The sequence below is a fragment of the Polypterus senegalus genome, chromosome 5 (assembly GCF_016835505.1).
Source record: "Polypterus senegalus isolate Bchr_013 chromosome 5, ASM1683550v1, whole genome shotgun sequence".
NCBI classification, from domain to species: domain Eukaryota; kingdom Metazoa; phylum Chordata; class Cladistia; order Polypteriformes; family Polypteridae; genus Polypterus; species Polypterus senegalus.
The window spans coordinates 166,827,180-166,841,236 of NC_053158.1; the positions used below are offsets into that span (position 1 = coordinate 166,827,180).

At 38.2% G+C, this 14,057-nt stretch overlaps 1 protein-coding gene across 1 annotated transcript in view; it reads left to right on the plus strand.

Moving 5' to 3' along the window:
- The window catches only part of vipr2 (vasoactive intestinal peptide receptor 2), a 225,049-nt gene that overhangs the window by 18,013 nt on the left and 192,979 nt on the right, over positions 1-14,057 (plus strand). The window contains exon 2 of the mRNA XM_039753602.1: positions 4,758-4,860. Coding sequence (XP_039609536.1) covers positions 4,758-4,860 — 103 coding nt within the window. The remainder of the gene's footprint in view (positions 1-4,757; positions 4,861-14,057) is intronic.

Sequence of the window (14,057 nt, forward strand, 5' to 3'; positions counted from 1 at the left end):
CTCTGGAGATCTTAAAATGGCTGTGCACCGACGCTTCCCATCCAACCTGATGGAGCTTGAGAGGTGCTGCAAAGAGCAATGGGTGAAACTGGCCAAGGATAGGTGTGCCAAGCTTGTGGCATCATATTCAAAAAGACTTAAGGCTGTAATTGCTGCAAAAGGTGCATTGACGAAGTATTGAGCAAAGGCTGTGAATACTTACCAGATGCACTGTATATGTAACAAGTGTGTTCTGCAGAGAACATCAAATCATGCGTGCAATCCTCTGCATTTAGTCGTTACCAGACCATAATTTTAAGACTTACAGATTTAAACATTGATAATGCCTTTGAACAGTTCAGTTGTGAATTAAATCCACCAGAATGTGTCTTTTTTCTCTACTATTTTCAAATAAAATATTTTGCTTGCTATATTATACCTCAATTTGGAACTCTACTTGACAAAGTAATAACAATAGAATAAACTTTTTACTCAGAAGCTAAATTAGTTAACCAAAAAAAAATATATGTAAAACTCAGACCACCAAAACAAAAGTGCAGCCAGCCAATAAAAGCATTCAATTCTTTGAAATGACATCTGTTTGAATATCTAAATTTCAATGTGTGTTTTTATGGTTGTGTGCTTGTTTTAGGGTGGCACGGTGGTGCAGTGGGTAGCGCTGCTGCCTCGCAGTTAGGAGATCCAGGTTTGCTTCCTGGGTCTGCTTCCTAGGTCCTCCCTGCATGGAGTTTGCAAGTTCTCCCTGTGTCTGCGTGGGTTTCCTCCGGGTATTCCGGTTTCCTCCCACAGTCCAAAGACATGCAGGTTAGGTGCTTTGGCGATTCTAAAGTGTCCCAATTGTGTGCTGGGTGTGTGTGCCCTGCGGTGGGCTGGCGCCCTGCCCGGGGTTTGTTTCCTGCCTTGCGCCCTGTGTTGGCTGGGATTGGCTCCAGCAGACCCCCGTGACCCTGTAGTTGGGATATAGCAGGTTGGATAATGGATGGATGGATGTTTGTTTTATGTGAAATTCCTCACCATTGACCCAATCTCTAATTATTTTTGCACATATCTGCCATTTTTCCCCCTGGGGAAGGAACCTTATTTATTGACTGCACTTGCACTTTACTAGGGAACTGCCCATAGGAGATGTGGCACAGGTATGTAAAGTTGCTTCCCAAGGTGGGTTAAGTCAGTGAAATTTTGGGGCCAGATTTTCCCCTCTCTGAGGAATTTATTTAGAGACCCACCTTGGGCAGCACTGGATAACCAGCTAGTACAGAATACATTGACGCATTCCACACAAGAATAAGATATTAGCAGGGCAGACAGCACATGTATGTACAGTAGAGTAGAGGCACTATAAAGAGTGGAATGGGTGCAGGATGCACAAACATAGCAAAGCAAAAAGAGAAAGAGAGATGAAAATAGTCATTCACCATGTATGGAGGTCTTTCACTATTTGTTTATTATAGCTAGTTTATGACATTCTGAGTACAGACCATCTACAGTGAACACATTTTGCACATGTGTGGTTCAATTTGACTTGAGTTGGCATCTCTTCATGACTAATGCTAGCTAAAGTCCTTTTTTGCCTTTTGTTTGCTATATTCTGCCAGCTTCTCAGGCAGCCTCCAGTCTCAATTGCAGTTAAGATTTCAGTGGCAAAGATGAGAGGAACTGGCATGTGGCTGGGGTGAATTGAAGGGGTTTGGGCAGGGGGTTCAGCCACTAAACCAAGGTATAATTTTTCTAATACTATGCTGTCTGCTTTGTAATTGTTAATGACTTATATTGAGGTCTTTAGACATACAGTGGCACAGCTTAAGGAAGCCAGGGTTCAGGTTCTGCTTTCTTCCAGTGTGGAGTTTTCCTGTTCTCCCCATCTCACCATGTATGGATTACCTAAGAGTGCTCCGGTTTCCTCCCACTGTCCAAAGACATGCAGGTTGGGTAAACTGGCGACACTAAATTGCCTCTAGTGTGTGTTTGTTTTGTTAGTGTGTGTGTTCATCCTGCAATGGCACTACCTTCCCTGGGATGCTAGAGGGCAGCCCTCTTGGGTGGCTGTGGCCTCATGGATTCCCGCAGGGCATACTGGGAGTTGGAGTTTGGCACAGCCCTGTTGGGTTCTGTGGGGGCCACCAGGGGGAGCTGTAAAACCCTACTTTGGGAGTAGTTCCAGTTAATCCTGATGAGCCACCTGGACCACTACCAAGTGTAACATAAAAGGAGTCGCCTCACTCCATTAAAGGACCAGAGTCAGGGGGAAGACGGATGAAGCTTGCCAGTGGAGGTGGAGAGGACAGGAAAAGAAGGCTGAAGGGACTATGTATTTGGTGCTATTTTGTACTGTGCTGTTTTGGGGAATGAAGGAAAAGTGCTTCCACACTTGTAAATACATGTGTGTTGCGGCACTTGCTGCGCTGGCTGTCTGTGTTGGGGATGGGGCTGCTGGAGCACCCCTGGTTTCTACAACAGTCATACGTAAACAGTGGTTTCAGAAAGTATTCAGGACCCTTCACTCTCTGCACACTCTGTTGTGTGGTAGCTTTAATGTTAAATGGATACATTTGCCATTTTTGCCCATCAATCTACACTCAATAACCCATAAGGACAAAGTGAAAACATGTTTTCAGAAATTCAGTTTTTGTTGTATTGTATTTTCCAATACAAAACGCGGATAAAATAAAAATTTTTGTTGTATCGTGTATTGTTTGACTTTACCACATGACTGAGATGATATAGAAAGACAAATGAAGAGATATTTACATCGAAAGCAGGAAATTTACAAATCTAAGTGAAAAACTAGAACTAAAGTACAATATGACAAAATGATCACACTTTAGCAGAACTGTTATTATCTGCCTATATAATGGTCTGAATGTGCATTTACAGGCTAATTTTCAAATGGAACTGGCAAAGCACAAACGTATCGTATTTCAACAGTTTTCAAGATATACTCAATATGGTATTTGGATCTAGATATATAAACTGTTAGGATGTATTCGTTGTTTTATATGAGTTGATGTGAATGTGGTAACTTTCACGTTTTCAAATTCAGCTATTGAAATCTTATCGTGGCTATTTGATTTCATCTGATAAATAGTTTGAATTTTATTACTTGGTTTTTGGACTTGATGAACATTGTCTTTGTTCTGCCAGTGCCTTTTGTGCTATTTTTCTGACTTTTCACCTTTTCATGGAACTTAATATATAAATATGTAAAGAAAGGATGGTTAAGTGACCTGTGGTTACGTGTTTACAGCAAAGTGATCAATACTGGCAGAGGCCACTTAAGTGATAATTAGGAAGATTAGGAAATCAAGCACATAGACAAGCAAGACGTAATCCTGAATATAGTATAAATAAGCAGTAGGCTAACACAATGGCTCATAGGCAAGTAAGACAAAGTCCAGGATAGAGAATGCAAGAATAAGAAACAGAAGAAAGTGATCAATAGTTCTTTCAAGACCACTACTTAGCAAAGTTACATCTGCAATGTGATCAATGCCAAGCTGTATTATTTAATGGTGAAAACAAAAATAATGTGTTGCCAAAACAGAAAAGTTCAGCTTGCTCTAGACGGACCACTTGAAGTAATAAAACACATTATAACTTCTAGAGGAACTGACAGAAGTAACTATTTACAAAACATACACAATATCAACAGCTCCCAAGGTCCAGAGGTCTATTAGTCTATGAGTCTCATTAGTAATTTAATAAAACCAGTTCAGGTGAACCCACAAAAAACTAATAATAATCACCAATCACAGCACACTTCTCTCAGTCCTCTTCTTCCTCAACTGCTATAACCATGAGCAAGTTAAAAATTAGCGCAAATCTCCCAGCACTAAGGATCACTGCAGTGGATAAGGGACTCCCACGTTTTATGAGTTCATATCTAAAAGCAAAAAAAGACAGCAAGTTTAATTTGTGGAAAATACTGTACTCCTGCCAATTGCCTTTCTTTTTTTTATCTTTTTTGTCATGAGCATGGCATATCAAGGAAATCCTATCATCAGTTTCATGGTAAGGCAGCTTGGTGCCACTATACAGCCACACAAGTACAGTTTCCTTGGAATGATTGCGTGAATTCAGAACTTTTGCCTGTCATAAATGGAGTTTGTGTGGACAATCCTGAGACGACAGCTACAGTCTGCTCCACACTCTCTACATACCACTGGTGGTCCTGGTGGAGCAGTGGCATAATGCTTGGTTGGATTTGCCAAAGGCGGCCATTTAACACCAAAGTGCTTCCAGGCTACAATAACACTTGCATCACCAGCCATAGGAAGTCTGAACTAATAATAATTATCTCCATGTCTGAACCAATACATTTTCTTTTGATAGTTTATATTATTTAAATATACTTTGGACATAAAATTCATTTCTTTGTGAAATTTTAACATTTCAAGATTATAACAAAAACATAAAAAGAGCTTTAAAAATAGACAAAAAGCTTTACTCCATACAAAGAAAAGCAAACAATCAAAACTGGATTTTTTTTTGTTCCAGTCAAATTGCATGCATGGAATTGTGGACACCAAAATAAATTGACATGACAATATCATAAGCATATATTGATTTAACAAAAATGTGCTGTTAATTTGTTCAAATTGGAAATCTGCCGCTGCATATTGTGGGTAATGTGAATCTTAGAATTGGAGAGTAGGGTTTGGTTTACATTACGGATAATAAACAGCTCTATAAATGATTCTATAGACCGGTGAACAAAAATATAAACAGTTCTTGTTAATACTTTTTCTCCTTTTCTTCAGGTGAATGGAATGCATCCAGAATGCCGCTTTCTCTTAGAGATTCAACAAGAAGCAATAGAATGTGAGGAAATACTGAAACAAATTGGGCCCTCAAACAGTCAAGGTAAAAACACTATGAAGTCATGCTGTTTTCATTCCTTTCAGGTCTCAGACTAACAATGGCCATCTGTGCCAACTTGGTATTTTTGGCTGTAAAGTAGTGATATTTGACACTGTCATCAAGTGCTTTGTAGACTCTGATTCAGCACAAATTCAATTTTATGTCAGTTATGAACAGTACTATATAATGCAGGGGTGTCAAACAGGCCGTATGCAGCCCCTAAGACAATTATCTGTAGCCCGCGACAACTTACTTGAATTGCCAAAATCTACCACTGAAATCTGTTCCAGCAGACCCCATTGACCCAGTAGTTAGGATATAGCGGGTTGGATAATGGATGGATGGATCAACAACAACAACAACATCGATGGATGAAATCTGTTTTACTTTGCAGCATTTTCCTCACAATACTGTTTACTGTTCCTGATGATAAGAATTAAAATACCAATCTCCTTACTCACCTCAACATTCAGTGTTGTTACTTTTACTTCCAGTGACGTCAGTTAAACGTAAACAGTCGAGGTAAATAAGGTTTGAAAATTACTTTGTGTAGTTCTTGCTGTTAATTGTTGATTCCAGGATGAATGGGAAAATTTATATTTTGTCATGGAGGTTGGAGACGGAGCCCAGTGTCTTGTTTGCTTGCAGTTTATCTTGGAGTTTAAGGAGTACAATGTGCGTCGACATTACAATACACTGCATCGAGAACAGTATGGTGCATTGTCTAGCAAACTGTGGGAGGAAAAGGTTCAGCAACTGTAAGCATCACTTACAAAACAGCGAACCTTTATCTCAAATTTTAGTAAGTCTAGCAAAGATTCTGTAAAAGTGAGTTTCGTCCTCTGTAACATGATAGTAAAATCTTCGTGACCATTCACTGAAGGCCAGTTCGTAAAATATTGTTTTATAAAGGCATGTGAAATTTGTCCGGACAAAAAGAAACTGTTTGAAGGCATAAGTTTGTACGCAAATACTGTTGCTAGTAGAATCACTGAATCAGCTAGTAACATTCACCAGCAACTGATTACAGCAGAACAAAGTTTTGAAGTATATTCCATAGTGCTTGATGAGAGTACTGGTGTAACAGATACTGCGTACTGTGCTGTGTTCATTCATAGGGTTGATGAAAACATAAACATAAAAACGCACAATGTCTGGTCATGATATTTTTCAAGAATTGGAAGGTTGCATTAACAGACCAGGACTGCCATGGGATAAATTAGTGTCTGTGGCAACAGACGATGCAACAGTAATATGTTCTGAAAACGTTGGTGTTGTGAGATTATTGAAAGAAAAACGAAACCAGCTTTCTTTGTTGGGTCCTTTTATTGTCATATTCTGCATTAGGAAGCGCTGTATGGCAAAAGTCTACAAATGAAAGAAGCTATGGACATTGTTGTTAAGACGGTTAATTTTATACGAGCATGAGGTCTCAACCACAGGCAATTCACTTCATTCTTGTCTGATATCTACAAAGAACATGGAGAGTAGCTGTATCATACCGAAGTCAGATGGTTGAGTTGGGGTAGAGATTTTTTGCTTTAAGACAGGAGACAACGCTTTTTATGGCATTGAAACATAAATTCTTTTGCCAAGTGTCTTTTCTATCAAATTTAGCGTTTCTTACAGATGTCACGGAATACCTCAATACACTCAACTTGAGGCTCCAGGGTCCAAAGCAGGTGATTATGATGATGAACGACAGTGTCAAATCATTCAGATGTAAGCTGTCTTTGTGGGCCAAACAACTGCAGACTGGCAATTTGGCTCATTTCCCAGCAATGCAGTCGTTGGTACGCGTTGAACCACAATGCTTGAAATATTACTCAGATATCATTTCTCATTTACTTGAAGAGTGTGAGTGACATTTTGAGGAGTTTCAGGTTCTTGAATCTCATTTTGCACTCTTTGCGACACCGTTTCACAAGATTTACAGATGGAGATTGTAGACTAGATGAGCATCTGCGTGCAATATTGCGATTGGCTAGCGCACATGACATCAAACCCAATCTTGACGCTCTTGTATATGCCAAGTGCTGCCAACTGAGCAGTTAGACTGCATTTAATGACATTTGAACTGGAAAACTGGATTTTATAATAAGCACGTCAAGTAAACTCGTAAAACAAATAATATTATTGTAGTAATGTAGTATTGTAGTTCAAATAATTAATTAACAACAATATTGTATTGTATTTGTATCATTTAGAAATTAATGCAGCCTGCCGACTAGCACTTTTTTCTAAAATGAGCGGCCCAAATATCCCGCGGAGTTTGAGATCCCTGATATAATGGATAGGCCTTGCAAAGACTTGACTCGTTATTGTTATGTGGAAATTGATCTCTCAAACTGATCAATAATAAATACACCTTTGAATAAACATATAAATGTATAATTCAGTCCTTGCGTAGCAATTAAGGATTATAGCTTGAAAAGATGTTTTTACAGATGGCACACAACACACAGAGAAGTGCCACATATAAAGCTCTGGAAAGCTCTGGTTCTCTGGCTTTACTTGGTAACTGAAGTGTATTTATACCTCAAACCTTCATGTTGAAAGTAAGACTTAGAAAAAGAATGCCATGAACATGCTGGTGTTGCTACAGTCAAGTTCAAAGGTTAGTTGTGTAAGGATTTCTCTTAAAAGAAAAATGTACTAAAATGAGAAATGCACGTTAGTTATTTCATTATATTAAATGTTTTACTCAGCTATACTGTATTGTGGGGTTACATTAGATAAGTCATTCAATTACCTTTCATGCCAAGAGCTCTGGCTTTGTCAATGATCCTTATATTTCTTATCGATTAGTCCCATTGTGTTTTTGGCCAAATGGGCAGAAAATGGTATGTCCAGGATATGTTCTTAACTTGCTAAGATATTAAGTAACCTTCAGCTTCCTCAGAGTTTGATTTGGACAGAAAGGTTTTTAACAAGGTTCAGACGAATGAGCTTAATTCTGATGGTGGAACACATGGTGATATTATTATTTTTCAGAGATATTGTTCATTATGAAAATGTGTAGAGACACATGAGCCACTGAGAATTGATGCATTTTTGAACTTCATATGAAAAGAATTCTGAAAAGTTGTCCAATGCCTTGTTGGAAGCTGATGTTCATAATAATTCTTTACAAATAAATAATGAAAAGCAGATATACAAATTTAGTGATGTAGTTCTGATCATAAGGCCAGTGTCTGTGAAATTTGTGTGGCCATTTAATTATACCCTACGTGGTAACTTTCAGACTCTTGTATGAATTTTAAACTGTGGTAATAAAGCATTTTATGTTTCAGTGATCTAATAAGTCTGAGTTGAGTTCAAGACTCATGGTAGCAGAGTTACTGTATTTGCCTTTACTTCAGCTGTTTGCAGCTCTGCATATGTCCCACAAAAAAGCAACTTGCTCATTGTAGTTTATAATAAGAACTCTTTAAAGGCTGTCTGGAGTGAAGTTATTGGGAATCCAAAGAGGGACGTCACAGTTGAAATGTAGTAAGTTGCACATTAAAAGAGTTTCATTACAACGAAATCCCACCGTGTGCAAACAGCAGGAGTAAGAGTGATTTTCCAAACTTGCTTGTACACAAAAGTGCTTAAAGTATTATTAATTGGAGCATTTTCACATTCTGCAGCTTCAATTGACACATTATTTACAGTCTAGTGATTTCTGTGTAAAGCACTCTGTACTACAACGACAAATTTGAACATGAAACAAAGTTAAGCAATAACAGTAGCTGAAACAATGATGGGGTGTGCACCAGAACCTGATAAAAGTGTGCTTAATAGGACCCAGTGTATCTCATTAATCTTCACCAACTAGATCCCGATTAACATTTGCTATCTGTAGATATGTTGCTTTACTTCTCTTACAGATATAGTCATTGTTCTGTACATAACAGTTAAGATTGTTCCATATAAAACAGAGCAGGATCTCAGCTTAACAGTAATAGCTGAACTTTTATGTCATATTTTTATACACTTTTTTTAAAAAATCAAGAAAACTGTAGCATTGCAAACAGGTAGACAAAGAGCAATTTACACATGCTAGATCTGCAAATGTGTTCTCTTCCCTCAGACAAAAAGTGTTGCTTCAAAAATGAAAGAATCAGGTGCAGTAGTTCAGGTAAGGAGCTGCATACTGAAAAATCAGTCTGTAACTTAAAAACAGGAATCACTTTTTAGTAGAGATCTGGTAACACAGCCAGTTTAATAATAATCCCCTGCATATCTAGTAGGTTAAAGAATAGGGCAGAATTATCCATCCATCTTCTATTTATAAGAAATTAGAAATTCAGGTGGTAAGCTCTACTGCTTGCCAGGAGTGCTGTTTTAGACTTCAGAGAAAAAAGGACACAGCATACAGTTAAAATATGATTTTATTTAGTATTACTAAATAGTATTTGTTCATCTGCAAAATTCTCCAAAGCATTTTCTAAAGTGAACTTGCAAGGCTTGCCAGTGAGCTTGTTTGCCAGATTTTTTTCGTGAAAATTCACCTTGCAGCTGGCATAGGCAAACTTTTTTGTTCCCAGTACCCCATGATGGTTTGCAAGGCCAGCATGAGATCACAGAATTGCAGCAGTCATGGTGGTTGGGGACATCATTACCTGATCAGAATTACCTGCCTGATTTGTGTTGCATATGCACAGAACTTTCATGCATGCCTATTGTAAGTGTACTCCATCTTACATTTTGTAGAGCTGTCTGATCTGCTTAAGGCATGCATGGATAATTTACAACGTATATTTTCATGTGTGAAGTCACTATCCGATTGATACTCCAGCAGGATTTGCACACCGCATGCATAAAAAAAAACAGAAAAACTTGCAGTATTTTAATTTGAGGGGTACATTGATCATAATAGAATATTATGAAAATACTTAGTTGTTCTGCATAGATTCATTGTGTGTAGTGTCTTCACTGCTGGATGATACATGTTATGCTCTTTGCTATGTAGCACAGATAGGGTAGGGACAAAGACAGCCGCAGTAGTATGTAAAGCTGATCTCTTATATCACGGTCTCTGTGTGTGTTAGTCAGTCATAGTGATAGGAGCTTGGGAGACATGAAGAGAAATAAAGGACTCAAGAGTGTAATTATATCTGAGGGAGGCACAGTGGTACGGTGGTTAGCATTGCAGCCTCACAGTTCAGGTCAAATCTTTGATCAGTCCAGAAATCAGTCCAGCATAGTTGGCATAGTTGACGCTTCTCTAGCCTTCAGGGACACTTAAAAGATCATTGCACCATTATAATCCACTAGTGTAGTTTCTCCTTCCCTGTTGACTTTAATGTATTCTGCCGTGTTCGTCAAAATTCACAAATATTTTTGTGTATTCATTGATCTCGAAGAGAGGTGAATTCATCTGGGTTAGCTCATCACTAGCATATAGCAGAATAAATTAGAATATAATGGCACTGGCCATGCCAGATTTTAATATTGTATAAAACTAGTTAATTTTTGTATCATGCCTTGTATTTTGCTTTCAGTTCATGTTCACTTCATCATATAAAGTACATTGTACTGTTGTCTGCTATGAAAGATAAATCATAAAATAAGTGTTACTTGGTTTAATAATCAATTGTAGCTTTTTTAACAAAATCTGTGTATCTTTGCCTATCAGTGCACATGGTCACATTGTGGATATCTCCACATACAGCTGGTCAAGGAATTTAATAGTCAGGATAACTTTCTGGTTTAGCACATTTTGTTGTTTGATGCAGGGTTACCAGGCTCTGGTTTGGCAGGACAAATAGGAGTGATCAACAAGTGCCGTCTTTACTGGTAGAATGGTCAACACCACAAGACCTTCCAAGGTCATGGAATAACCAAAACTAAATAAAACCCTTGCGTTTTTATTGTTTAAAACTGTCTGGTTACAAATTCTTTTCTGTTCTTCAACTTTGATTTATATCCTGCATTCTGGCTTTGGCTGAATGAAATATTTTGGTTACTGAATGTTTTGCGACATTTCTCAAACTTTTATTTTGTCTCACCTCCTTGTCTTTGTTTATTTAATTCCTGCACTTCTGGTTAAGACCTTGGTTGGTTATTATATGTATGATCTATCTTCTAATTCCACATTATTTTTAAGTGTTTGCTGACTAACTCAGTCAGTTCATCTGTCTGACTTTTTATCTCTTACAATTAAAATGTAAATGCTTTGAAATTATCACTGTACAAGAAAGGACTGAATTACATTCCTGTTGATAATGCACTACATATTTACACATTCATTCATCAACTCGCCACTTTATTGTACCTGCCTATTCTAAAGTAGGGTTACTAGCTGGAGTGCCTGGCACTCCCTAGAATAGGGCTGCTGCCTGCAGTGAGGCCACCAACCAAATTTCAGAACAAACCATAGCCTGTGGTATTGTTCTGTACTAATGGGCATTTGGGCAAAATTTGGAAAGAAACATAACTAACGGTCTTCCTCTGTGCAAATAGGGAAAAATGGGTGGTTAAAGAGAGAGATAAAAACTTATTGTTCAAAGGGGGAAATTTGCTTCAACAGTTTAGATTTGCATACCGGACAAACATTTAGCTTTAGATGTGGGAAGTAAAACCTAGTGACATACTGAAGAAGAGAGAAATCAACACTAAACACTAAGTGCCAAAAATATGAAAATAAATGGGTTTACTAAATTGTAAATAACTGATAACACAAAAAAACCAAACCATTTTTACTGGACCTGTCCACACTGTGTCAGATAGTGGTCCTTCACCACTTTCCCACCTGCCCAATACAATTCTATCAGCATTCCCCTTCTTGCTTTCAATCATCTTTTCTCTGCATCTTCTCTCTCATTCCAAGGCCTCTTTTTGCTTCATATCAGAGAGCTTTTGCCCACTTATCTTCTGACTCTTACATTAATGTCACTGCAGCAGACAGCAGCAGTCTAAAGGATGGATTTGATACTTTTACAGCTATACAAGGTATATTTGTCTGGCCCAGAAACACACATTTGTTAAATAAGATATTTAAAAATAAAAATAAAAAAACAAAGTCCTCCAGATCAGCATACAATGGCAGTAATGACAGCAGAAGAAATGTAAAAACAAAAGGTTTATATTTTATAAAAATGTGCCCATTTGGGGGTGGCACAGTGGCGCAGTGGATAGCGCTGCTGCCTCGCAGTTAGTAGACCCAGGTTCACTTCCTGGGTCCTCCCTGTGTGGAGTTTGCATGCTCTCCCCGTGTCTGCGTGGGATTCCTCCCACAGTCCAAAGACATGCAGGTTAGGTGCATTGGCCATCCTAAATTGTGCTTGGTGTGTGTGTGTATGCGCGCCCTGTGGTGGGCTGACACCCTGTCCATGGTTTGTTTCCTGCCTTGTGCACTGTGTTGGCTGGGATTGGCTCCAACAGACCCCCGTGACCCAGTAGTTAGGATATAGCGGGTTGGATAATGGATGAATGGATGCCTATTTGGAAACAGAGTATTCCCGAATATTAATTCATTTCTTTAGATTGCGTAAAAAATGTACAAATGTTTCTCCATAACATTGTTGAGTCTCCATGATTTTCAAAAAAGTCCAGCTGTCCACTTCACTTCATTCCTTTCTTCTTACAGCATGTGACAGCCTTTCACCCCAGGGTCGTGGTTACTTATAGCTTATTCTGAGAACAGTGCAGTTGTAATTGTACTTTGATAATGATTCAAGCATCATGGCTAGATTTGTTTTTAGTGAAAATTATATTTTTCTTACAATTTAGGCAAAGAAGCACTAATTTTATATCATTGATATGACAGACTACAAAGATTAATGTTTAGCCTCATTGCTGGGCCAAATCTGTATCAGATAAATTGTTATGATAAAGAGCTGAAAAAGATCAAAAATAACTGAAAGTGTACAGAGACAGAATTATACTGACAGAGACTGGAAACCGTATAAATGTATAGCCCATCACTATGGTGAGGCTCAGAACAAATTGGTAATGCACGTATGGAAAATGTTTCAGCTGCTCCTTCAGATTTCATATACAGTCACAGCAGTTACAAAAAAAACACATTGTGTATATTTGCATTGACAGCAAATGGCATTGCTAAAACTATACAATTTTATTTTTCACCAAGACTTCGTTTTTTACTGCAGGGCAACGAATGGCTCCTTTGAACATCTGGAACTGCAATAGTCTTCAGAGTAAGGAGTTTAACAACATTTTTCTTTTCTTAGGTTCTAAGTAGTCATCTCTGGCAACATTGGCCCCACAAACTTATAGATAACATTTTAAAGGTCTGTTGTAAAAGAGCAGCAATGGAAAGTACACACACACCATTTTAGTCTTATTTTTATTCCCCCTAAAGTATGTGAATTTTAAAATGATTTCGCTGAAAATCACTCTGTTAAACACCTTAATATGTGTTTTACTTTGTGTTATTCTGGTCTAGTGAGTCCAATTCGCAGCATAGCTTCCTTTACGCTTATTGTTTTGCACATACAAACGTCACCCATTCCAGTCTCTGTGGACAGGAAAGACAGTGTCAAGAATCTGTGATATAAATTCATTACTCCTTGAAATGTGATAGGCATGGTTTCTGAAATAAGAATACTCACCACTTTTGAAGTATTTGGTAGGTTTTTAGATGTTTGTATCACATTTGCTCTGATGCTGCATAAACCACAATTGTAATCCTCTGAGGTAGATTATAATTTCTTTATACAGTATATAATACGCTACCGTGGCTATCTGTTTTTCTGTTCAGGATTTTTAATCATCTGTAGCTCTCAAACCGTTTGACCTATTGACCTGATATTTGGTACACATATACTACGTGACCTCTACTATCTGTTTTACTATCTGTGATGATTGACCTACAAGGTTATTCCTCTTTTTATTTTTATTTTATTTTATTGTAGAATCAGCTCTCGGCAGCAGCCAGTTGGGCAGCCATGCGGTGCATGCGTACAGGCGCCATTCTCATCTCTACCACCTTCACTGTCATTTCCCCTACCGCTTCATATTTTAAATCATTCTTGAGGCAGAATGAAGTCTTAAGTGCCAGCTTAAATTAAAAAAGAAAGAAAACATACTAAGTGATGGCAACACAAACACTGACTTAATCAGTTTTAACGAGAAAAGATGCTGACGAGAGAAGAGAAGAATTGGGCTGCTAGGGTGGAGAAAAGAAGTGCTGGTCAGTAAGCAGCAAGAGCATCAACCTCTGAACAAACGAATGCTAAACGTACAGAGAA